Consider the following 26,736-nt stretch of genomic DNA (forward strand, 5'->3'; position numbering starts at 1 on the left):
AAAACACCCCCGAGGCTGGAAAAAGAAAAGGAAAAACGCGAATCTTGACACAAGAATCGGCCGGACATAAAAACGGATGAAAGCGAATTCTTTTCATCCGGATGAAAATTAGCAATCCCGATGATCTATCTTAATTAATAAGTCAAAGTCGCACGATTACTACTTTAGTTTAACTCACAGAACCCTGCCGTGCACGCAGGTAGCAACAAAACGAACAAGCGAGGAGAACATTAAAACACTGGCGGGCCCAGCTGCTTCCCTTATCCGGCCCACGATCGCCAAACCCTAACAAGTGTCCGACCCGGCCGACACTATAAAGACCTCCTCCGCTCGGGATCGGCCACTCCCCTCTCAACACTGGTCGGCCCTCCGCTGCAACCATCACCCCCCATTCGCGCCCTCGCTCCCACGGCCATCGCCGTCGCCGTCGCCGGGCGCCATGGGCTTGAGCGACATCCTGGCGGCGCTCTACTCCTGCCTCCCGGAGACCCCGTCCTCTCCCGTCGCCTCCCTCCCCGCCGTCACCTCTGACGACGGCGGGGAGGACCGCATCAGCGCGCTCCCGGACGACATCCTGCGCGGCGTCGTCTCCCGCCTCCCCGCCAAGGACGCCGCCCGCACCGCCGCGCTCTCCCCGCGCTGGCGCGGCCTCTGGCGCTCCACCCCGCTCGTCCTCGAGGACATCCACCTCCTCATCCGGCCGTCGGGCCAGCGAGGCGGGTTCGAGTTCGACTCGAGCGCCCTTGCCGGCGCCGTCTCGCGCGTCCTCGCCTCCCACCCGGGCCCCTTCCACTGGGTCCACATCTCCAGCAACTGCATGGCCGGCCAGGAGGAGGCGCTCGCCAAGTGGCTCCGCCTCTTGGTCGCCAAGGGCGTGGAGACCCTCGTCCTCGTCAACCGCCCCTGGCCGCTCGACGCGGCGCTGCCGGCGTCCATCCTCCGCTGCGCCTCGCTCCGCCGCCTCTACCTCGGCGTCTGGCACTTCCCGGACACGTCGCGCGCCAACGCGCCCCCACGCGGCCCCGGCGTCTTCCCCCGCCTCCAGGAGCTCGGCATCTGCCACACCATAATGCAGGAGCGCGACCTGGAGTACCTGCTCGCCTGCAGCCCCGAGCTCAAGACCTTCGCGCTCATCCTCAGCTACATCGCCCCGTCGCGCGTCTCGATCAGCAGCAGCAGCCTCTGCTGCGTGCTGGTCTGGTTGTCCATGCTGTACGAGGTCGACGTCGTGGCCGCCCCACGACTGCAGCGGCTCATCCTGCAGAGCATTGGAACTAGGCGCACCACCAAAGTCAAGATTGGGCATGCTCCTGAGCTCACCGTGCTCGGCTACCTGGAGACGGCGAACCATGTGCTGCAGATCGGCAACACCATCATCAAGGTATCGCTCCGACTCCCCCATCCTATTTCTCCTCCCAGTGGTTAGACAAATTATTAATCTTGATTGATGGATGCGATGGTGTGACTTTGCATTGATTCCAACTTGGATCGAATTAGTACTGTACTACGGTTATTTCGTTTGAATTGCAGGCTGGGGTAACAAAAGTGGCCCCAAATGCTGTGGTTCCAAGTGTCAAGGTGCTAGCTTTGAAGGTGGATTTCGGAGTGGCCGAGGAAGTGAAGACCCTGCTCAGTTTCCGGAGATGCTTCCCCCAAGTCGAGACCCTACACGTCATGGTGAGTTGTGACCTTCATCTCGCTCGATTTATACACGGTTAACTAATTTGCCTCATCAGGACAGGAGCAGTATACATGAATTTGCTTGCACTGAATTCACATGCGATTTTGCAGTCCTCCAACAAGAAGGAAGAGGAAGAGGACGAGCAGGACGAGAAAGACGCGGGTGATGCCAGTGGCGAGCAGCTCATCATCCCCACGTTCTGGGAGGAGGCCGGCCCGATCGGGTGCGTGGAGTCGCAAGTGAAGAAGGTGGTGCTGAACCAGTTCACCGTGGGCGCCAACGAGCTGGGATTCCTTAAGTTCGTGATCGCGAGGGCTCAGGTGCTGAAGAGGGTGGTGCTGGTGCTGGACCCCGGGATGAGCCCCACGGCGGCCAAGGAGGCATTGAGCAAGCTGGCGACGCAGCTGCCTTCCGCGAAGTGTGTCAATGAGAACGTGGAGTTCATGGGGCTCCCGCGCCCAATGGCTCCCTGGAGCTACCAGATCGCGTCTGATCTCTCCCTGAGCGACCCGTTTCCGGCTGAAGGCGGTATACTGATGCAGCGTCCGTGAGCGTCGAACACTTTGGATGTTTCTCTCAAGAACTTATTAGGAGTAGCTAGCTTGAAGAACTTATTATGACTCATGTCTTCCATCTGCGCTAGCTTCTTTTTTTGCTGTGACTCCATTGCACATGTTGTGATCTAGCTGCGTCCTGACTTGGTTGATGTTACCATCACGCATTTATCTATGCTTGATTGACGCTGTTTGGCTATGAGCCTACGATGAAATCAGAGACTGGTTCGTGGAAACGTTGGAGGCCTCACAAGTCTATGTAGTATTTATATATAAGCCCGGTTAGGCCTCGTACAATGCAAGGTGCTTAGGGAAGGTGCTAAGAGAAATAAACCAGGCTTTCCTTAAGCACCGATGCTTATTTGTACATGATAGATGCTTAACTAAGCGTCTTTCCTATAAAAATAAGCACCGATGCTTCAGAAAAACTCGGTTTATTTTTCCAAGCACCTCCCTAAGCATCTCTCATTGTACGAGGCCTTAGCAAACCTGGGAGGGGATTGCAACAGAATCAAATTACATCTTGACATGCAAGCTTACATGATTAAACCACATATTAGCAAGCTTTTAGCAGACTCATTGAATCACAACTTTACTAAGTTTTTTTTTCTTGAAATTTCTCAACTATCTATGTGAGAAGTCATGTAAAACCCTCAGCTAGCAAACTGATTTCTAGTGGGTATATAAACCTGATGTCCAGTGTTAGAAGGGAGAGAGGGGTTTGGTGGAATAGTTAGATATATTACTTGAGCCTTGTGAGTATATATATAGTTAGTACATGACCTGCTTGAAGTACAACACAAGGTAGGGATAAATCATATACTTCCTAATAGTCACGATCCTTAACATCCAGGAGCTTACAAGCTACCCCTATCATAAAGTGATAAATCAACTTCGATATGTTTTGTGTGTGCATGGAATAGGATTGTCGGATCAATATGTGGCTTAATTATAGGCATACACCAAAGACATTGTACCTAAGGGGTGTGGAAAATAGTGAGATGGTGAGAACGCACAAGAAGAAAACCTATCTGGCTTCTATGGCCGACTCAGTTGGTTTTCATCTTCTTTGACGGTGCAAATTTCCTCTGGCGCCACCTAGGTGAGGGAATTTCCTATTTGCCGCTCGTTGCGGCAAGTTGCCGGAGAAACGCACAGGCGAGCGGTTGATCGACGCGACTGGGCCGGCCCATTTGAGTAGAACGCATTGGCACTACCCCTCCGGTTTTGGGAACCTTCCAGAAGGTTCCCTGAACGGGTTTTTTTCTTTTTCTCCGGTTTTTTGTTTCCTTTTTGTTTCTTTTTCTTTGTGATCGGTGTTTTTCTTTTTCTTTTTCTTTTTTTCTTTTTTCTTTTTCCAGAAATGTTCAATATTCTAAAAACAGTTCAAATTTTGAAAAATGTTTATATTTTCAAATTTTGTTCCTAAATCTAAAAATGTTCCTTATTTTTGAAAATGCTCCTGTTTTCTGGTTTCAAAAATGTTGCGGTTTCAAAATTTTGTTCACAATTTCAAAAAATGTTCTTGTTTTCCAAATTTGTTCAAAAATTCAAAAATTGTGCGGGAAGTTTCAAATAACGTTCGGGCTTAAAATTTTTGCTCGGATCCCACAATCGCGCTGCCTCTTTTTTTGCCAGTTTTTCGACCAGCGGTACTGCTTGATGGGCCAGCCCCGTCGGCTGCCTCCTATGTGCGTGCGGAAGCCAATTTGAGGCAAAGAGCGGCGACTACGAGCTCCCCTAGGCGAGAGCTCCTATTGGACTCATGGGCGTCAAATAGAGGAGGCTCCCCCTGAAGTCAGGGAAAATGGGCCGGCCCACTCTTCCAGTGAGGGGTATTTTATTTTATTTTTCTCTTCGATTTTTAGTCGATTTTCACCCAAAAATAATGACTGTTGTTTTTTAGGAGCTAGCTCTTTAAAAAATGTTTAATAAAAACATATTTTAGAAAATTCTCATTATGTGTTCGAGGAAAAGTTCAGTTTATATTAGAAAAAATCACTCCATATTAAAATAATGTCCAGTGTGTATTTAAAAAATCATTGTATATGGAAAAAATGTTCAATGCATATTTTCTTCATATATTTAAAAATACTTTGTATTCTAAAAAGTTTACCATATATTAAGAAAGTTTAGTGTGTATTTAAACAATGTTCACCATATATTAAGAAAACATTCACGGTATATTAAAAAATATAAAATAAAATGTGCACAAAGAAAAAAAGAAAAAATAAGAAAATAAAAACCCAATCTAAAAAGAAAAAATAAAAAAGGAAAGAAAAGAAAAATAAACAAAAGAAGAAAAACGAAAAAAAAAACAGATTCTAGTGAACGAACGGAAGGAAAACAAACAAAGCGCTTCCATTGATTTCTATTGTTTGTAAGGCATCATTGTTTGTTTTGTTAATTTGCCTAAACTCGAGAGCATGGGTGGAGCTAGGCTCGGGCACACATGGCCCGTATTTTTTACCATCACTAATATACATTTCATATTGCTCTTAAGGTTTAGCCGCAAAAAAAAAGGTTTAGCCTAGCACAAACTCACACACACACAAAAAGGCTTGAAGCCATAGTGGCTGTCCAACTCGAAAAGCCTCTCGAACTGCTGTCGCCACAAATCGGGAGAGTAGAGAGTGTCAAGATATCCTAACCTTTCGCCTCGATGATTCGATCTCGCCGTCGAGGATTGAACCTTGCTATGGTACCCTTGTCAAACCCGAGTGCGTGTTAATTAATTTGAAAAGTTTGAGGAAGAATCAGGGAGAAATTGAAGAACTTTACTGTTTTTGCGGGGGGGGGGGGGGGGGGGGGAAGGCCATCATGGCTAGTTTTATTAATATCAAAGAATGACTACATCGTTCACGAGCCAGCTAAACAAGAACCCATGAGGTTCACTAGGATTATTACAAAAACTAAACTTTGCTAGCTCATGTGCTACAGAATTTGCATCACGAAAGCAATGCTTGAAGATGACCTTCCCGATTAACGTTGTCGTGTCTATGCAATCCGCAAAAATTGCCGCTAATGCATCCCACCATTGATCCTACCCTTGACAATAATTCACCACATTTAGAGAGTCGGATTCAGCCTCAATCTTATTGAAACCCAGAGAATTTGCAAAAGATAACCCATCATGCATAGCCATCGCTTCAAACTGTCATTACATCCGCTGCATGCTGAATAAATTTGCATTGAGCGGTTATGAACTGCCCCCTCTCATCACGCAAAACAGCTCTAGTTGCGCCTGGACCAGCATCTGCATGAAAGCATCCATCTACATTCAATTGAATGAATTTTAGTTGTGGCCTCAACCGCTTGTGTTCGCTAGTTATTTCCTTCCTTATTAATTTCACATAATTTCCAACGACTGCAAGGACCGAGCTGGTCCATCGAAAAGGAGGGGGACATGAGTCATGATGAGTGTGCCGACGACACATCCACCATAGGTATCAAGATCCATCAGCAATGACCTTTTTGCAGTTAATAGCTGGCATGACTTCCAGTGGCGAGTTTGGTTCGAATAACAGAAACTCTAAGATACCTGATCTGGGCCTATCAACTTGTAGCGCGAGCGTTATACGATCAAGCAGTCCCAATCTTGTGCAAGGGCTCGTTGCTAGATCACATTGGAATAATAGATTTCAGACATCTTTTGAGCCTTTATGACAGATCGAGCATTCACCGCCAACTGGAATGTGCTTATTTCCTAGTATTGATTTCAAGGGCACAATACCTCGTTACACACACCAACAAAAAATCTGAATTTTCATGGGACCTGCAGCTTCCAAACTTGATTCCAAATCTCTGGTTGCATGGCACTAGTTGACGTTAGATTAGCCCGTGATTGTCCTATGTACTTATGCGTCCATTCCTCATGGTATGTTGTCCACACAGAAAATACCCCATTTGCATTGAACTGCCAAGCAATAAAGTCGTTGAAAGCCTGGAAATTAAGGGGAATTTGCACAATCCTTGCCATCAACAGGGTTAGAAGTATCACTGATCAGTTCATCATCCCATTTGCCCGTAACAGGATCTATAAGTTCATAAACTTTTGTTAGCAATGTGTTTCCCCGTGGAGTCAGCACTTTCCTGTGAGGGCTCGGGGTATATGATCATTCTCCAACATTGTTTGGCCAAAAGAGCGAGGTTGAAAGAATATAAATCTTTGAACCCCATACCACCATCACATTTTGGAATACAAAGTTTCCACCAGGAGTAACTTTACTGTTAAACTTGCTCAGAGGTTTAAACAAGGTCAAATGACCAGTGAGCATACAAACCCAGGCGCTTCCTCTGCGAGTGATCTCAGCCGTTGGATTCCTTCTTTCTAAGCCGTTGGATAACTGAATCACATGACACCCATTCTTCAGAATATCATCTTCAGTATAATCAGTAGTGGCCGTATCTTCTTCCTCCTGGCGGTCCCGACATCCGCGCGAGCCCAGCCTCCAATTCGCCCCGGCCGCCATGCTGCTGCGGTGCTGCCACCGGACGCCGGCCCCTGCCTCTCCGACTCCGCTCCGCCCAACCCTCAACCCTGGCCCCGCCACTGCCCGAGAGCACAGATTGGGGATAGGGGGTGCTATGCTTCGCCTTGGCCTCCATCCTTGCCCCCACTTCTCTCCGCCGCAATTCCACCCCACCCTGCCCCGCCGGTTGGCCGCCTCTCCGCTCCCAAGGCCCCCCTTTCCATCCGCCGTCACCGCCCTCCGAGCTCGAAACCCTCCGCTTCAGGCCGCCGTCAGCGGAGCCGCCTCCGGAGAGGAACTGCGGGGCGCGGATGAGGACGAGGAAGGCGCGGACCTGCACGAGGCGCTCACCAAGACGCGGCGGCTCGTCGAGTGCGCCATGTTCGCATCCGTTGCCAGTCTCGCCTACTTCCTCAGCAACTCCCTCGCCATCGAGGTCTGCAATGCTTTTCTGTTCCCATTTGTCTTTCTATCTGTTTATTCATTCCACTGTTGATAGGTGCATACATGATGCTGCTGTCTTCTTTCGCTGATGCAGAATTACTTCAGCTGCTTTTTCCCGTTGCCAATAGTCATCTCCTCCTTAATATGGGGATTAGAAGCCGGCAGGAAAACTATGGTAAAGTCTGATCAAATGGTTCACGTGGCATATATAGCTTTTATGCATTTTTATTTTGGTTTATTTATGGCATTGCCTCATCAGGTGGCTACTGTTTTACTGCTCTTCACGTTGTCTGGCCCTGTCAAAGCATTGACTTATCTGGTAAGTATCTCCTCCGTGACATATGATTCATATCATAGTTGTACCAACGGCATGTGTTTAGTTTGAAACATCTAAAGTTGGCAACTGACATATGTACCTTGAAACTAATGGGTGTTGGTGCTGCAACTGAGTGTTGAATCAGGGGCTTCAACATCATTGTCATTGAAATGAGCAATAGCTTCATATTCCAGAACAGAAAGTCAGTATATCTTAGTGCTAAAAAGAAATCAATATTCCGAGTGAAAGAAATTCTATAACTAGAGATTGCAAGCTGTGACCGTAAGGGTTAACATCTATCAATCATCGAACAACAATGTTCCTTTTTTCGTTTTAATACTTCAGTTTTGGTGCTGTTGGTAAATTTAACTTTCTTTTCCTTGCATATATTGGTCCATTCTAGTTTTGAATCTTCGTTGGAACTTGAAAGATTAAAAGTAATCCTTCATCCATTCGTTATGACTGAGGACATTCTTACATTCAGTGGGCTTGTTATCCTGCAGCTTATGCATGGAGTAGTTGGTCTATCCATGGGTACTATGTGGAGGTGAGGAATACAAAGGTTAAAAGGTTATATGTCACTTAAAGTTAATGATATATCTGCATGAGAGGTGCATGTATGCAGCTGTAGCTTCCAGTCGATTTATATTGACTTTGAGTAATTGTAACATTTTTTTACTCCTCTATCATCAGGTTGGAGACCAATTGGATTGTTTCCATCATAATCTGCGCAATTGTAAGTATCTTTTTTCAATTGGTATTTCATATCTATAGATGTATTTCTGATCATGTATGCATTACACATGAACCTCATAGCTTTGGATTGGAACATGACAACATTACCATTTAGTTTCTATATGGAAATATGAATCAGATTGTCTAGTTTATGATTTTTATTTTTTTATAGTTGCAAATCTCTGTATTCGTTCTTGTACACCTCTTAGATAAATGGTTACCTTTGTGCTAGTCTATCACAAAAATACCAAGCAAATTAAAACCAGTACAAAAAATTCTTATGTTGTTTTCATTATTTTTAACATATGAAATATCACTTCAGGAAGGCAATACATTGCCAGCTCGTGTTTCTTCTTAACTTTACATGATGTCTAATTTCACCCAGCGAAACTTCCTCATAATAGGAGAATAGAGGTGGAAGAGTCAAGAGACAATAGATGCTGTTGCATAATCTCATGTGCCTGTGAGGAGAAAGGAGGCAGTTGATAGGTCCACCTAATATCAGAATTCAGGATCGTTGGGTGGAAATAAGTAAACAGCCAGTTTTGCTAATAACAAAATACAAGATTATTTGGGAAGGAATGGATACGAAGATCCATATTTTCTTAGGAACTAAATCCTTGCCGGTTGTGATTGTCGACGTGAGACCTCTCTCAGTTCTCCTGACTTGATCAAGAAGCAGAAAAGAACAAGGGAGAAGTTGGAGGAGAATTCAGAGCTTTGTTCCTCAATTCACACTTGGTTGTTCCTGAAAGACGGGCTAATATCGCCAACACACACTAAACCGGCCCACTGCCCCACTTGTCATAACTTAACACACATACTTCTTTCGACACCACTCGGAACATAGTGGGCACACGAGTGGTGCTACTCTTATTTTTAGTCCTTAAATTGAATGTCAGCTGACAGTTTGCTTTGCAGATACGTGCAGTGGGAGCTTGTGGATATGTGTTAGTGACATCGTTCTTGATACGAGAAAATATTTTTCAGTTGGTATGTCTACTCAACACTATTAGACAGTAAGATTGGAGGGGTGGGGTGGGGTGGGAGTATCTTCTTTAACTTATACTCATTTCAGATAACCGTTAACATACATGCCTCCTTGACGTACATTCTGGCGGCAGCTGGTGTGAACACGATTCCATCCATGGATGCAATATATGTTATCTTTGGGACACTGGTAATTTTTAACCTGCCAAATTACACTTATAGGATGAGCTGGTTCAGAAAGTAACTTGCCTTTCTTTGGCAGGTTCTGCTTAATTCTGGATTCTTTGTCTTCATACTGCATATAATTTACACAATCTTCCTGACTAAGCTGGGAATCAAGCCTTCACTGAGGCTTCCAGGATGGCTGGGGAAAGCAACATCTAGTTGATAGGTAGAATGCCACCATACTAATTTGTAGTTGAAGATTCGCACCCATGTCCTTTGTAATATGAGCATTGTTGTCCGGCTTCCTGGTAGATGATTGTGGTTTTTCCGACAAGATTTTTGTCGATTGCGATTCTACATTGGTGGCATTGGCTGATCGACAAGTGTTGTAGAACTGACTTGTCGAGTATATTGCCCCATTCACGTCTTTCATTTAAACTTTTTTTTTTGCATTGTTTCTGTTAATATATAATTTAGAATCTTGGGGCATTACTCCCTTCATCTGAAAATCTAAGTCATATTCAAACGTTCTCAAGTTTGATTTTCTGCATTCTAGCTAGAGACAACATTTATGTATTGTTTGGTTGATGCTGCTGGGGAGTAAAACAGGGGTACGATTGGTTTCTGCCGTTGGGCATCCAGCCCACTTTCTTGAGATATTTACCATCTTCTTTGAAGCTCTCGAACTCTTTTTCTTATTGTTTTCCTTCCAAACCAGAAATCTTGTCACCCAAAACTACAAATTGCCTACAATGATTTGCAATACAAAATACTTTCATGAGACATTTACTATCCTTTTACTTTTGGGTTTCCCCCTTGCAAGTTTATTTATTTATTTATTGAATCAAAGTGGTCGACCCCCGCCCCAACTTTTATTAAAAGCGGAGGCAAACAATGTAACCATCGTTCAACAGCTCTCGGTCGCAACCAGAAAGTAGTTCTGGCGGACTTATTACAACTTAACAGAGATAAACAGCGGAACACAAGGTACTACCATCTAACCCATTAAACACCAACTGGTCATCTCCAAGTGATCCTAAGGAGCTCCCCACGGTGATGATCGAGCAGCCGCATGCATTTGAGGAGCAGAGTAGCTTGAGCATCTGCGCACAACACTTTCCATTGATGAACAAAAGCTCCTACCAAACCCCGGATGCATTTGCGAAGCAACCATAAGCTCCACAAGATAGCTAAGGAATCAAAAGAACAGGGAATTGGAATATCAAGTACACCAACCACCACCTTCCAAGTTTTTTTTTTTTGCAACAATGCAATCAAAGAATAAGTGTTGAACAGTTTCCAACTCATTGCAGAATACACAAGTAGGATCAGCCACATGGAACCGTTCAGCTAGATATCTCTAGTTAGACTTCTATTATGTAAGATGAGCCTGAGAAAAATATGAATATTTGGTGGGGTCTTAATTTTCCAAATACACTCTGTAAGATTAGAAGATATCCCACCAAAATTGATTAGCTTGTACAAGGATTTCACAGAGTATGTGCCAGAAGGCTCAAGGGACCTAACAGGAACACCAACTTCAGAAGATAGAACAATTGGTTTTACCTGAGAAATCAACTCAAACCAACTATTGAGAGTTTGGTTAATTTAAAACTACACCATCCCATACTTGGACAACTGAAAAATCTTATTGCTAGCAAATCAAACAGAGCTCATAACTAAGTTTTGAGTGAACAATCACCCAACCATATATCATGCCAGAAGGCAACTTTCTGTTCATTACCCAGCTTCCATCTACAAAATGTTTTAGCAGCAGAAAAAGCCCAAGATATACATTTCCAAAAAGGAGAACCCAAACCAGGTTTAGCCCAAAGAATATTAGATTTATCAGTAGTGCATTTATTCCAGACACTTGGCCGATTATCAAAATATCTTTTGCTCCAAGAGGCTAATAAAGTCATGTTGAAATCCCTAAGATTAGGGATCCCATACCACCAAATTCTTTTTTTCTAGAGATAAGCCCCTAGTTTGCAAGATGATACTTGTGTCAATCCCCAACATTGTCCCAAAAGAAATGAGTCATCTGAGAAGTCATGGCTTCAATGGTCCGTTTAGGAAACTTAGCCATGGACATGCGATAAGTAAGAATACTAGCAATACAAGTAGTAAGCAAATTAAGCTTACCCTTGTAGTATAAATTCCTGCCAAGCCAGCCAAAAATATTCTTAACAGTCCTATCTATAACGAATTGAGTATCCTCCTTCCTCAACCTTTTGAAATGCAAAGGAACACACAAGTACCTAAAAGGAAAAGAACCAATCTGACAATAGAGAATCTGAGCAGAACAATTAGCGAGTTCTTCCACGTGGATAGTATGAAGGTCACTTTTATGGAAATTAATCTTCACGCCACATAGTTTCTCAAAGCAATATAAAATCTATTTCAAATTCCTAGTATGATCCACAGAAGCAACCAACAAAAGGGCGGTGTCATCTGCATATTGCTGACTAACAACACCTCCTGGAATACCATGAGGAAGTAGTCCAGAGATTAAGTTGCGTTGAACATCTTTAGTAATCATCTTAGAGAAGACATCAACAACCAAATTAGAAAGCAGTGGAAACAAAGGGTCTCCTTCTTTTAAATGCCCCCCCACCCCACCAACAAAGTAAGGACCATTGGTATCATTGATTCTTACGCAAAAAGAGTTTGGAATAAAGTACTCCAAATCCAACCATTCCATTTGCTACCAAAGCCTATAGAAGTGAGCATTTCCACAATGAACTCACAACTCACTCTATCATAGGCCTTCTCATAGTCAAGTTCTAAAATCAGGCCACTCGCACCGATTCTATGGATATCATGTATAACCTCAAGGGCCATAATAACACTTTCCATAATAAATCTCCCTTTTATGAAAGCATTTTGGTTAGGAGAGATAAGACTATCACGGATAGGAGAAACTATAGTGGTAATACCTATAGTAAAAATCTTAACAACACAATTACTCAGACTAATTGGACGAAAAATCTTCTTATCTTTGGTATTAGGTTCTTTAGGAAGCAGAGTAATAGTAGCAAAATTGAGGCTATAAACATCTAAAGTTCTAGCTTCAAAGTGTCTTACAAGCCACATAAAGTCATCTTTAATCAACTCCCAAAAGGTTTGATTAAAGAGAAAAGAGAATCCATCGGGACAGGGGCGCCATGAGCATAGGAGCTCATGATGGTCATCTTGTTCTCTTCTTTAGAGAAATTCTTTTCCAAAAATATTCTCTTCTTCCAAGACAAGATCGGATTCCTCCCAGAAATCAGGCCCCCGGTTTAGACTCGGAAAGCAAAAAAGATTCTTACGAAAAGAAGAAGCAATTTCCAACATCTCAGGGGTAGATGTCACAGGGCCATTATCCCCAATAAGAGTGGACAAATGATTCTTACGACTTCTATGATTAACCAAAGAATAAAGTAAAGCATTAATGGGTTAATAGTGCTTTTACTTTTTTCTATATCACTCCTAACCAAGTTAAAAGTCCCACAGAGTAAAGTACGGTAGGAAGCATGTTCCAAATATCATGCAATTCAACAATAAATTCATCTTAAACTCAGGATAAGCAGTACCATAAACAACAATCAACTGCCAACCAAACCCATTGATTTAAGGTAGAACCATCCCAAAATTCTTATTGGAGAAGCCAATAACCTCAAAGATATCATTCTTAACACCAACCAAAATACCACCAGCGGTATTTTTAGCAGACAGGAAATGCCAAGTGAAGGAATTAAACTTATCAATAGTTTTGAGGAGACCCTCAGAAATCATCTCACATTTAGTTTCTTGAAAGCCAATGAAATCAGGGTTAGACTTAGCAATGGTATCACACATGTATTTTACTAGGTTGACCTAGACCTCCAATATTTCAAATAAGACCTAACATATTTAAGAGATTTTAAAGGGGTGAGATAAACCACAAGGCTTATCCTTAGTGAGAACTATAGGAGTTTTTCGTAGGCTTGAACTTCTTGTAAGCAGCCATACAATCAAGAAGAGATCTCTTACCCCCACCCCAACTTATAATTTCCGAAACCACATGATAAAGGACATCCATCTCCTCTTCGGGCATGTACAAGGGTTCTATCTTAACAATGCCACATAGGATAAATGATGACGTGGAGGAGAGAGAAATCATAAGAAAAAAGGCTTGTCTTCTCTTATTTAAGAGAAGAAAAGAGATGATCTCTTAGCACAATATGTCTCACCACATTTTTAGGAGTAACTAGTTATTTAAAACAAAAAAGAGGCTAGCCAACTCACCTCCAGGATGCTCCCTCGATCAGCTCCTTCGCCGGTCGTCCGATCTGGCTTCTGGCGCGTCTGAACCGTCGGATCTTCACCTGCAGTCAAACCTAATTTCACCTCGCGGTCGTTTTCGTAGTCCAATGACTGGTGGGCTCATGTCGGGCGCTCGTTGGCTGGGTTGGCCCTTTCCGCGTGCAGGAGGATTTGCCCCAATCAGCTCGGGCGCTCCGCACCCAATCACCCGCGTCTCGCGGCTCTTGCCCCACCCCAGCCACCAAACGAGGAACCCTAGCCCCCTTTCTCCTTCCCCTCGACCCCCACGAGCTGCTGCACCCCTCCCTCTCCCTTCCATGCGTGTGCTCGGCCAAGGACGCCGCCATCGCCCTCGGCTCCTCCTCTAGCACCTCGCCTTTTTCTCCTCCTCGCCTTCCCATCGCTCGCGCACATGTCACCGTGGTCGGAGAACAGAATAGTGCGGGTCACTTCCTCCTTTTCCTCCCGCCGGATCTAAGGCGTGCGGCCGTGGAGGCGAGCCTCTCCGGTGGCGGCGGCAAAGGGCGACCACATGGATCGGTCCCTACAAGAGAGAGAAGATGGGAGAGAGGGAGAGAAGGAAGGAGAGGAGGGAGGCCCGGCGGCGGACAGGAGAGGGTCACCGACCGGCGAGGTCAGGTGCGACCTGGTGGTTGGTGGTGGCTTGATCCACTACTGGATCCTTCTTCCACTTTTGCCGCCTCCCGCGCGCTCTGATGACCCACAAGTATAGGGGATCTATCGTAGTCCTTTCGATAAGTAAGAGTGCCGAACCCAACGAGGAGCAAAAGGAAATGATAAGCGGTTTTCAGCAAGGTATTCTCTGCAAGTACTGAAATAAGTGGTAATGGATAGTTTTGCGATAAGATAAATTGTAACGAGCAACAAGTAATAAAAGTAAATAAGGTGCAGCAAGGTGGCCCAATCCTTTTTGTATAAAAGGACAAGCCTGAACAAACTCTTATGATAGGAAAAGCGCTCCCGAGGACACATGGGAATATCGTCAAGCTAGTTTTCATCACGCTCATATGATTCGCGTTCGGTACTTTGATAATTTGATATGTGGGTGGACCGGTGCTTGGGTACTGCCCTTACTTGGACAAGCATCCCACTTATGATTAACCTCTATTGCAACCATCCGCAACTACAACAAAAGTGTTAGGGTAAACCTAACCATAGCATGAAACATGTGAATCCAAATCAGCCCCTTATGAAGCAACGCATAAACTAGGATTTAAGCTTTTGTCACTCTAGCAACCCATCATCTACTTATTACTTCCCAATGCCTTCCTCTAGGCCTAAATAATGGTGAAGTGTTATGTAGTCGACGTTCACATAACACCACTAGAGGTTAGACAACATACATCAAATATCGAACGAATACCAAATTCACATGACTACTAATAGCAAGACTTCTCCCTTGTCCTTAGGAACAAACATAACTACTCACAAAGCATATTCATGTTCATAATCAGAGGGGTAATATTGTGCATAAAGGATCCGAACATATGATCTTCCACCAAATAAACCAACTAGCATCAACTACAAGGAGTAATCAACACTACTAGCTAGCAACCTACTAGCACCAATCCCGGACTTGGAGACAAGAATTGGGTACAAGAGATGAACTAGGGTTTGGAGATGAGATGGTGCTGGTGAAGATGTTGATGGAGATTGCCCTCTCCCGATGAGAGGAGCGTTGGTGATGACGATGATGATGATTTCCCCCTCCCGGAGGGAAGTGTCCCCGGCAGAACAGCTCTGCCGGAGCCCTAGATTGGTTTCGCCAAGGTTCCGCCTCGTGGCGGCGGAGTCTCGTCCCGAAAGGTTCTCTCTAATTTTTTTCTCATCGAAAGACTTCATATAGGAGAAGATGGGCGTCGGAGAGCCACCAGGGGGCCCACGAGGTAGGGGGGCGCGCCCAGGAGGGGGGCGCCCCCCACCCTCGTGAGCAGGGTGTGGGCCCCCTGGCCTTCATCTTTGGCGACTATTTTCTTTATTTATTTCAAGGTATTCCATGGAGTTGCGTAGAATAGGCCTCCAATATTTGCTCCTTTTCCAGCCCAGAATTCCAGCTGCCGGCATTCTCCCTCTTCATGTAAACTTTGTAAAATAAGAGAGAATAGCCATAAGTATCGTGACATAACGTGAAATAACAGCCCATAATGCAATAAATATTATCATAAAAGCATGATGCAAAATGGACGTATCAACTCCCCCAAGCTTAGACCTCGCTTGTCCTCAAGCGAAAAGCCGATAACAATAAATATGTCCTCATGTTTAGAGGTAGAGGCGTCGATGAAAACAAAATACGGACATGAAGGCATCATGATTATTTCATAACAACAACATAAATAGATTTTGTCATATGATTACTCATGTTCAAGTAATAACCCGTTCACTAAGCCAAAGCTTGAATCAGAAACATTATTGGGCACTAACAATTATAATCTCAGTCATTGAAGCAATTGCAATTTATTATAACATCGGAAAGAGTCTATGTCAGAGCTTAAAAAGCAAGTCCACATACTCAACTGTCATTTAGTCCTTCATAATTGCTAGCACTCACGCGATACTTGTGGTTACGGAGTTTTAATCGGACACAAAGAAAGATAGGGGCTTATAGTTTTGCCCCACAACCTTTTACCTCAAGGGTAATGTCAACAATAATAATTCATGCTCCCCCACATCCAATTAGATATGTATATCATACTCTTTCCAACATGCTGAGCTTGCCAAAGGATAAAAAGAAAAAGAAAAGGTGAAGATCACCGTGACTCTTGTAAGGTAGAGGATAATAATAAAAGATATGCCCTTCGCAGAGGGAAGCAGAGGTTGTCATGCGCGTTTAGGGTTGATGCACAAAATCTTAATGCAAAAGAACGTCACTTTATATTGCCCCTTGCATGTGAACCTTTATTATGCAGTACGTCGCTTTTATTGCGTCCACAACAAGTTCATACAAAGCTTATTTCTCTACATTAATAAGTCATGCATATTTAGAGAGCAATTTTTATTGCTTGCACCGATGACAACTTACTTGAAGGATCTTACTCAATCCATAGGTAGATATGGTGGACTCTCATGGCAAAACTGGTTTAAGGGTGTTTGGAAGCACAAGTAGTATTTCTACTTGGTGCTAAGAATTTGGCTAGCATGAGGGGGAAAGGCAAGCTCAACACGGTAGAGGATCCATGACAACATACTTTATCTCGAATGTAAGAAAACATAACTCATTATGTTGTCTTCCTTGTCCAACCTCAACTCTTTAGCATGTCATATTTTAATGAGTGCTCCCAACCATAAAAGATGTCAATGCTAATATATCTATATGTGAAACCTCTCTTTCCTTATTATTTCCTATTAATTGCAACAATGACCAAAGCTATATTTGCCAACTCCCAACAACTTTTAATCATCATATTCTTTCTATGTGAAGTCATTACTTTCACTAAGATCAATATGAGCTCCTTGATTCTTTTTATTCTTTTCTTCTACTTACCCAAGATCATGGCTAAACAAGCCCTTGACTCAACACTAATATTTATTATAAAGCTCACGGACTCGATTACAAAGAAGGATCATAGAGCAAAACTCAAAACTAGATCATGCCAAGACTTTATTCTACTAAATCAAGATACTACTAATAGGATCGAACTAAGAAAAACGGTAAAGATAGGAGTTGTGATGGTGATACGATACCAGGGCACCTCCCCCAAGCTTGGCAGTTGCCAAGGGGAGTGCCCATACCCATGTGATTATTTCTCCTTCTTTGTTGTTGGTGTAATATTCTTGGCGATGATTCCCCTCAAAATACGGTTCTCCTCCTCGAGCTTATTGACTTGCTGCTTAAGGTCCATTATTTCCTTGCGAAGCTTCCCTGTAACGGCTAAAGCTCCTTGCACCCAAGGGTGTTGCATAGCTGCGGGAGAACAAGAGACACTCCTCCTCATATTTTCATAGGAAAGAAATTCAACATTGGAAGGGATAACCGAGTTTGGAATAGCTGAGCTCTGTAGTTCCCCCGTTGTAAATCCAGCTTGGAGGCGGGAGGTGACTTCTTGATCTTCCATGGCATCTACTCTCATCAGGTCAGCCTCCATATCTTCCTCCGTTGCCGGCCCAAAGTGGTCAGCATCGCTGTTTACCGTTGGTTCCGGTGCCGGGTTAGATACCCGGCTTTCTCCGACTGACTCTTGAGAAGACATCTTGCTTTAATCTGCAGCAGCAACAGCTCGAAACGAAAACAGAAGATATTTGCATGATACGAGAGTCAAAACCTTCGAGAGTATATATAATGAATTTTTACCGACCAAAATACGTATCGTGCAAGGAAACAGAGTCTGGAGGGCACACGAGGTGCTCACGAGGTAGGGGGCGCGCCCTCCACCCTCGTGGAGGCCTCGTGTCCTCCCTGGACTGCTACTTATTTTTCTATTTTTCTAAATATTCCAAAACGGAGAAATATTGCCTTAAAAATTGTTTTGGAGTCGGTTTACTTACCGTACCACATACCTATTCCTTTTCGGAGTCTGGAACGTTCTGGAAAGTGTCCTTTATATACTCCTCCAGGGTCACGGTTTCAATAATATTAGTTTCAACATTTATAGGATTACGTGAGATATAGTGTTTGATCCTTTGACCGTTTACCACCTTCGGATTTGTGCCTGCGAAGTTGTTGATTTTTATGGCACCGGAACGATAGACCTCCTCGATAACGTAGGGACCTTCCCATTTAGAGAGAAGTTTTCCTGCAAAAAAACTTAAACGAGAGTTGTATAGCAATACATAATCACCTATATTGAACTCATGCTTTTGTATCCTTTTGTCATGCCATCTTTTAACTTTTTCTTTAAACAACTTGGCATTTTCATAAGCTTGGGCTCTCCATTCATCAAGTGAGCTAATATCAAATAACCTCTTCTCACCGGCAAGTTTAAAATCATAGTTGAGCTCTTTAATAGCCCAATATGCCTTATGTTCTAGTTCGGGAGGTAAGTGACAAGCTTTTCCATAGACCATTTTGTACGGAGACATACCCATAGGATTTTTATAAGCAGTTCTATAGGCCCATAATGCATCATCAAGTTTCTTGGACCAATTCTTTCTAGACCTATTGACAGTCTTTTGCAAAATTAATTTGAGCTCTCTATTGCTCAACTCTACTTGACCACTAGACTGCGGGTGATATGGAGATGCAATTCTATGATTAACGTCGTATTTAGCAAGCATCTTACGGAAAGCACCATGAATAAAGTGTGAACCACCATCAGTCATTAAGTATCTAGGGACTCCAAACCTCGGAAAAATAACTTCCTTAAGCATTTTAATAGAAGTGTTATGATTAGCACTACTAGTTGGAATAGCTTCTACCCACTTAGTAACGTAGTCAACAGCAACTAAAATATGAGTGTAACCATTAGAGGCAGGAAAGGGTCCCATATAATCAAAGCCCCAAACATCAAATGGCTCAATAACAAGTGAATAATTCATAGGCATTTCTTGACGTCTACTGATATTACTAATTCTTTGACATTCATCGCAAAACAAAACAAACTTACGGGCATCCTTGAAGAGAGTAGGCCAATAAAAACCGGATTGCAATACCTTATGTGCAGTTCTATCTCCAGCGTGATGTCCTCCATAAGCTTCGGAGTGACACTTGCGTAGGATCTGTTCCTGTTCATGCTCAGGTACACAATGTCTAATAACACCATCTACTCCTTCTTTATAAAGATGTGGGTCATCCCAAAAGTAATGTCGCAAGTCATAGAAAAACTTTTTCTTTTGTTGGTATGTGAAGCTAGGCGGTATAAATTTAGCAACAATATAATTAGCATAATCAGCATACCATGGAGTGCTACAAGAAGTACTTATGACACTTAATTGCTCATCAGGAAAGCTATCATCAATAGGTAGTGGGTCATCAAGAACATTCTCTAGCCTAGACAAGTTGTCTGCAACGGGGTTCTCAGCTCCCTTTCTATCAACAATATGTAAATCAAATTCTTGAAGCAAGAGAACCCATCTAATGAGTCTAGGTTTTGCATCTTTATTTTCCATAAGATATTTAATAGCAGCATGGTCTGTATGAATAGTTACTCTAGAATCAACAATATAGGGTCTGAATTTATCAGACGTAAATACAACTGCTAAAAGTTCTTTTTCGGTAGTAGCATAATTTCTTTGAGCATTGTCTAGAGTCTTACTAGCATAATGAATAACATTCAATTTCTTATCAACTCTTTGCCCTAGAACAGCACCTACAACATAATCACTAGCATCACACATAATTTCAAAGGGTAAATTCCAATCAGGTGGCTGAACAACAGGTGTAGAGATTAATGCTTTCTTAAGTATTTCAAATGCTTCTACACAATCATCATCAAAGACAAATGGTACATATTTTTGTAATAAATTAGTCAGAGGCCGAGAAATTTTTGAGAAGTCCTTAATGAACCTCCTATAAAATCCGGCGTGACCAAGGAAACTTCTTATACCTTTGATGTCCTTGGGACATGGCATCTTTTCAATAGCATAAACCTTGGCTTTATGAACTTCAATACCTCTTTCAGAAACTTTGTGCCCCAAGACAATACCTTCATTAACCATAAAGTGGCACTTTTCCCAATTCAAGACAAGATTAGTTTCTTCACATCTCTGCAAAACTCGATCAAGATTGCTTAAGCAATCATCAAAAGAGGAACCATAGACGGAAAAGTCATCCATGAAAACCTCACAAATTTTCTCACAAAAGTCAGAGAATATATCCATCATGCATCTTTGAAAGGTAGCAGGTGCATTACATAAACCAAAAGGCATACGTCTATAAGCAAAAGTACCAAAAGGGTATGTAAAAATAGTCTTTGATTGATCTTTAGCCGACACAGGTATTTGAGAAAAACCAGAGTAACCATCTAGAAAGCAATAATGTGTATGTTTGCATAGTCTTTCTAGAATTTGATCAATAAAAGGTAAGGGGTAATGATCTTTCTTAGTAGCCTTATTTAATTTGCGAAAATCAATTACCATCCTATAAACTGTGATAATTCTTTGCGGAATCAATTCATCTTTATCATTAGGGACAACAGTAATACCTCCCTTCTTAGGGACACAATGGACATGACTTACCCACTTACTATCAGCAACGGGATAAATTATACCTGCCTCCAAAAGCTTGAGTATTTCTTTTCTTACCACTTCTTTCATTTTAGGATTCAAACGTCATTGAGGATCACAAACTGGTTTGGCATCAGCTTCCAAATTTATTTTATGTTGACATAGAGTGGGACTGATGCCCTTAAGATCATCCAGAGTATATCCAATAGCGGCACGATGCTTCTTCAGAGTTTTCAATAATCTTTCTTCTTCATGCTCTGAAAGGTTAGTGCTAATAATAACAGGATATATTTTCTTTTCATCAAGATAAGCATATTTAAGATTATCAGGCAACGGTTTAAACTCAAACACGGGATCACCCTTGGGTGGAGGGGGATCCCCTAGGATTTCAACAGGCAAATTGTGTTGCAGAATAGGTTCCTGTTTAAAGAATACTTCATCTATTTCCCTTCTTTCATTCATGAACATATCATTTTCATGGTCTAGCAAATAGTTTTCTAAAGGATCACTAGGAGGTACAACAATAGAAGCAAGACCAATAATTTCATCCTTACTAGGAAATTCTTCCTCACGATGTTGTTTACTAAATTTAGAGAAATTAAACTCAGGAACCATATCATCCAAGCCAACAGTAACAACATTCTTTTTGCAATCTATCGTAGCATTAACAGTACGCAAGAAGGGTCTACCAAATATAATGGGACAAAAGCTATCTTGTGGAGAACCAAGAACAAGAAAATCAGCGGGATATTTTGTTTTCTCACACAAGACTTCAACATCTCTAACAATTCCCATTGGAGATATAATATCTCTATTGGCAAGTTTAATCATAACATCAATTTCCTCTAACTCAGCAGGTGCAATCTCATGCATAATTTCCTTGTATAAGCCAATGGGTATAACACTAGCACTGGCACCCATATCACATAAGCCATGATAACAATGATCTCCTATTTTAACAGAAATAACAGGCACGCCTACCACAGGTCTATGTTTATCTCTATCACAGGGTTTAGCAATTTTAGCAGTTTCACCAGTGAATTGAATAACATGCCCATAGATATTATCAGACAAGAGATCTTTAACAATAGCAATACTGGGTTCTACTTTGACTTGCTCAGGAGGTGTATAAGTCCTAATATTGCTTTTACGAACAACAGTTGAAGCTTTAGCATGATCCTTCATTCTAACAGGGAAAGGGGGTTTCTCAACATAGGAAGTAGGAACAATAGGATCATTATACGTGACAATCTTTTCTTCAACTTTAATAGGTGCAGCTACTTTTACTTCTATGGGAGGATGATATTTAAACCACTTCTCCTTGGGGAGATCAACATAAGTAGCAAAAGATTCACAGAAAGAAGCTACTATCTCAGAGTCAAGTCCATATTTAGTGCTAAACTTACGGAAAATGTCGGTATCCATAAAAGATTTAACACAATCAAACTTATTCCTTACCTTCGTTGTGGTCCCAATCTTCAGAGTTTCTATTAATTCTATCCAATAAATTCCATCCAAATTCAATAGGCTTCATCATAAAAGAGCCAGCACAAGAAGTATCGAGCATGGTGCGATTGTTATCAGAAAGTCGAGCATAAAAATTCTGGAGAATTGTCAATTTTGAGAGCTCATGATTGGGGCATGAATATAACATTGATTTAAGCCTCCCCCAAGCTTGAGCGATGCTTTCTCCTTCGCGAGGCCAAAAATTATATATATAATTGCGATCACGATGAACAAGATGCATAGGGTAATACTTTTGATGGAATTCCAATTTCAATCTTTTATAGTTCCATGATCTCGTATCATCACATAGCCTATACCATGTCAATGCGTCTCCCTCCAAAGATAAAGGGAAAGCCTTCCTCTTAACAACATCATCGGGTATACATGCAAGCTTAAATAGTCCACAAATATCATTCACAAAGCGTAGATGTTCGTCAGGATGCTTTGTTCTATCTCCTGCGAAAGTGTTAGCTAGTAGTTTTTGAAGGAAATATGCCCTAGAGGCAATAATAAAGTTATTATTTATTTCCTTATAATCATGATAAATGTTTATTATTCATGCTAGAATTGTATTTACCGGAAACATAATACATGTGTGAATACATAGACAAACAAAGTGTCACTAGTATGCCTCTACTTGACTAGCTCGTTAATCAAAGATGGTTATGTTTCCTAACCATGAACAATGAGTTGTTATTTGATTAACGAGGTCACATCATTAGCAGAATGATCTAATTGACATGACCCATTCCATTAGCTTAGCACCCGATCGTTTAGTATGTTGCTATTGCTTTCTTCATGACTTATACATGTTCCTATGACTATGAGATTATGCAACTCCCGTTTACCGGAGGAACACTTTGGGTACTACCAAACGTCACAACGTAACTGGGTGATTATAAAGGAGTACTACAGGTGTCTCCAATGGTCGATGTTGGGTTGGCGTATTTCGAGATTAGGATTTGTCACTCCGATTGTCGGAGAGGTATCTCTGGGCCCTCTCGGTAATACACATCACATAAGCCTTGCAAGCATTACAACTAATATGTTAGTTGTGAGATGATGTATTACGGAACGAGTAAAGAGACTTGCCGGTAACGAGATTGAACTAGGTATTGGATACCGACGATCGAATCTCGGGCAAGTAACATACCGATGACAAAGGGAACAACGTATGTTGTTATGCGGTCTGACCGATAAAGATCTTCGTAGAATATGTAGGAGCCAATATGGGCATCCAGGTCCCGCTATTGGTTATTGACCAGAGACGTGTCTCGGTCATGTCTACATTGTTCTCGAACCCGTAGGGTCCGCACGCTTAAGGTTACGATGACAGTTAATTATGAGTTTATACATTTTGATGTACCGAAGGTTGTTCGGAGTCCCGGATGTGATCACGGACATGACGAGGAGTCTCGAAATGGTCGAGACGTAAAGATTGATATATTGGAAGCCTATATTTGGATATCGGAAGTGTTCCGGGTGAAATCGGGATTTTACCGGAATACCGGGAGGGTTACCGGAACCCCCCGGGAGCTATTTGGGCCATAGTGGGCCTTAGTGGAAAAGAGAAGGGGCTGCCCTAGATGGGCTGCGCCCCCCCCCCCTTCCCCTAGTCCTATTAGGACTAGGAGAGGTGGCCGGCCCCCTCCTCCTCTTTTCCCCTCCGAGGAATCCTAGTTGGACTAGGATTGGAGGGGGAATCCTACTCCCAGAGGGAGTAGGACTCTCCTGCGCCTCCCCCCTTGGCCGGCCAGCCTCCCCTCCTCTCCTCCTTTATATACGGAGGCAGGGGCACCTCTAAACACACAAGTTGACACAAGTTGATCCACGTGATCTATTCCTTAGCCGTGTGCGGTGCCCCCTGCCACCATATTCCTCGATAATACTGTAGCGGAGTTTAGGCGAAGCCCTGCTGCTGTAGTTCATCAAGATCGTCACCACGCCGTCGTGCTGACGAAACTCTTCCCCGACACTTTGCTGGATCGGAGTCCGGGGATCGTCATCGAGCTGAACGTGTGCTCGAACTCGGAGGTGCCGTAGTTTCGGTGCTTGATCGGTTGGATCGTGAAGACGTACGACTACTTCCTCTACGTCGTGTCATCGCTTCCGCAGTCGGTCTGCGTTGGGTACGTAGACAACACTCTCCCCTCGTTGCTATGCATCACATGATCCTGTGTGTGCGTAGGAAATTTTTTGAAATTACTACGAAACCCAACAGTGGCATCCGAGCCTAGGTTATTTATGTTGATGTTATATGCACGAGTAGAACACAAGTGAGTTGTGGACGATACAAGTCATACTGCCTACCAGCATGTCATACTTTGGTTCGGCGGTATTGTTGGACGAGACGACCCGGACCAACCTTACGCGTACGCTTACGCGAGACCGGTTCCCTCGACGTGCTTTGCACAGAGATGGCTTGCGGGCGACTGTCTCTCCAACTTTAGTTGAACCAAGTATGGCTACGCCCGGTCCTTGCGAAGGTTAAAACGGAGTCTATTTGACAAACTATCGTTGTGGTTTTGATGCGTAGGTGAGATTGGTTCTTACTTAAGCCCGTAGCAGCCACGTAAAACATGCAACAACAAAGTAGAGGACGTCTAACTTGTTTTTGCAGGGCATGTTGTGATGTGATATGGTCAAAGCATGATGCTGAATTTTATTGTATGAGATGATCATGTTTTGTAACCGAGTTATCGGCAACTGGCAGGAGCCATATGGTTGTCGCTTTATTGTATGCAATGCAATCGCGATGTAATGCTTTACTTTATTACTAAACGGTAGTGATAGTCGTGGAAGCATAAGATTGGCGAGACGACAACGATGCTACGATGGAGATCAAGGTGTCGCGCCGGTGACGATGGTGATCATGACGGTGCTTCGGAGATGGAGATCACAAGCACAAGATGATGATGACCATATCATATCACTTATATTGATTGCATGTGATGTTTATCTTTTTATGCATCTTATCTTGCTTTGATTGACGGTAGCATTATAAGATGATCTCTCACTAAATTATCAAGAAGTGTTCTCCCTGAGTATGCACCGTTGCCAAAGTTCGTCGTGCCCAGACACCACGTGATGATCGGGTGTGATAAGCTCTACGTCCATCTACAACGGGTGCAAGCCAGTTTTGCACACGCAGAATACTCAGGTTAAACTTGACGAGCCTAGCATATGCAGATATGGCCTCGGAACACGGAGACCGAAAGGTCGAGCGTGAATCATATAGTAGATATGATCAACATAACGATGTTCACCATTGAAAACTACTCCATCTCACGTGATGATCGGTCATGGTTTAGTTGATTTGGATCACGTAATCACTTAGAGGATTAGAGGGATGTCTATCTAAGTGGGAGTTCTTAAATAATATGATTAATTGAACTTAAATTTATCATGAACTTAGTACCTGATAGTATCTTGCTTGTTTATGTTGATTGTAGATAGATGGCTCGTGCTGTTGTTCCGTTGAATTTTAATGCGTTCCTTGAGAAAGCAAAGTTGAAAGATGATGGTAGCAATTACACGGACTGGGTCCGTAACTTGAGGATTATCCTCATTGCTGCACAGAAAAATTACGTCCTGGAAGCACCGCTGGGTGCCAGGCCTGCTGCTGGAGCAACACCAGATGTTATGAACGTCTGGCAGAGCAAAGCTGATGACTACTCGATAGTTCAGTGTGCCATGCTTTACGGCTTAGAATCGGGACTTCAACGACGTTTTGAACGTCATGGAGCATATGAGATGTTCCAGGAGTTGAAGTTAATATTTCAAGCAAATGCCCGAATTGAGAGATATGAAGTCTCCAATAAGTTCTATAGCTGCAAGATGGAGGAGAACAGTTCTGTCAGTGAGCATATACTCAAAATGTCTGGGTATAATAATCACTTGATTCAATTGGGAGTTAATCTTCCGGATGATTGCGTTATTGACAGAATTCTCCAATCACTACCACCAAGCTACAAGAGCTTCGTGATGAACTATAATATGCAAGGGATGAACAAGACTATTCCCGAGCTCTTCGCAATGCTGAAAGCTGCGGAGGTAGAAATCAAGAAGGAGCATCAAGTGTTGATGGTTAACAAGACCACTAGTTTCAAGAAAAAGGGCAAAGGGAAGAAAAAGGGGAACTTCAAGAAGAACGGCAAGCAAGTTGCTGCTCAAGAGAAGAAACCCAAGTCTGGACCTAAGCCTGAAACAGAGTGCTTCTACTGCAAGCAGACTGGTCACTGGAAGCGGAACTGCCCCAAGTATTTGGCGGATAAGAAGGATGGCAAGGTGAACAAAGGTATATGTGATATACATGTTATTGATGTGTACCTTACTAGAGCTCGCAGTAGCACCTGGGTATTTGATACTGGTTCTGTTGCTAATATTTGCAACTCGAAACAGGGACTACAGAATAAGCGGGCACTGGCAAAGGACGAGGTGACGATGCGCGTGGGAAACGGTTCC

At 43.0% G+C, this 26,736-nt stretch overlaps 2 protein-coding genes across 2 annotated transcripts; both read left to right on the forward strand.

Moving 5' to 3' along the window:
- The first annotated feature begins 325 nt into the window (after nucleotides 1–325).
- LOC123133888 (uncharacterized) lies at nucleotides 326–2,458 on the forward strand. Its single transcript, XM_044553276.1, has 3 exons — nucleotides 326–1,381; nucleotides 1,531–1,677; nucleotides 1,792–2,458. Exons 1-3 carry the CDS (start codon nucleotides 440–442, stop codon nucleotides 2,230–2,232), a joined length of 1,530 nt encoding a protein of 509 aa, XP_044409211.1. The 5' UTR covers nucleotides 326–439; the 3' UTR covers nucleotides 2,233–2,458.
- A 4,173-nt stretch (nucleotides 2,459–6,631) lies between these two features.
- On the forward strand, nucleotides 6,632–9,789 carry LOC123136420 (uncharacterized). Its single transcript, XM_044555777.1, has 8 exons — nucleotides 6,632–7,143; nucleotides 7,246–7,326; nucleotides 7,411–7,470; nucleotides 7,971–8,014; nucleotides 8,161–8,203; nucleotides 9,124–9,195; nucleotides 9,281–9,382; nucleotides 9,455–9,789. Exons 1-8 carry the CDS (start codon nucleotides 6,706–6,708, stop codon nucleotides 9,578–9,580), a joined length of 966 nt encoding a protein of 321 aa, XP_044411712.1. The 5' UTR covers nucleotides 6,632–6,705; the 3' UTR covers nucleotides 9,581–9,789.
- Nucleotides 9,790–26,736: the final 16,947 nt, after the last annotated feature.

The sequence above is a fragment of the Triticum aestivum genome, chromosome 6B (genome assembly GCF_018294505.1).
Source record: "Triticum aestivum cultivar Chinese Spring chromosome 6B, IWGSC CS RefSeq v2.1, whole genome shotgun sequence".
NCBI classification, from domain to species: Eukaryota; Viridiplantae; Streptophyta; class Magnoliopsida; order Poales; family Poaceae; genus Triticum; species Triticum aestivum.

Coding starts and splice junctions, on each gene's coding strand:
- LOC123133888 (XM_044553276.1), top strand. CDS start 440: ATGGGCTTGAGCGACATCCTGGCGGCGCTCTACTCCTGCCTCCCGGAG. Junction 1,382..1,530: donor TCGGCAACACCATCATCAAG/GTATCGCTCCGA, acceptor TTTGAATTGCAG/GCTGGGGTAACAAAAGTGGC. Junction 1,678..1,791: donor TCGAGACCCTACACGTCATG/GTGAGTTGTGAC, acceptor GCGATTTTGCAG/TCCTCCAACAAGAAGGAAGA.
- LOC123136420 (XM_044555777.1), top strand. CDS start 6,706: ATGCTGCTGCGGTGCTGCCACCGGACGCCGGCCCCTGCCTCTCCGACT. Junction 7,327..7,410: donor AAGCCGGCAGGAAAACTATG/GTAAAGTCTGAT, acceptor TTGCCTCATCAG/GTGGCTACTGTTTTACTGCT. Junction 9,383..9,454: donor ATGTTATCTTTGGGACACTG/GTAATTTTTAAC, acceptor TTTCTTTGGCAG/GTTCTGCTTAATTCTGGATT.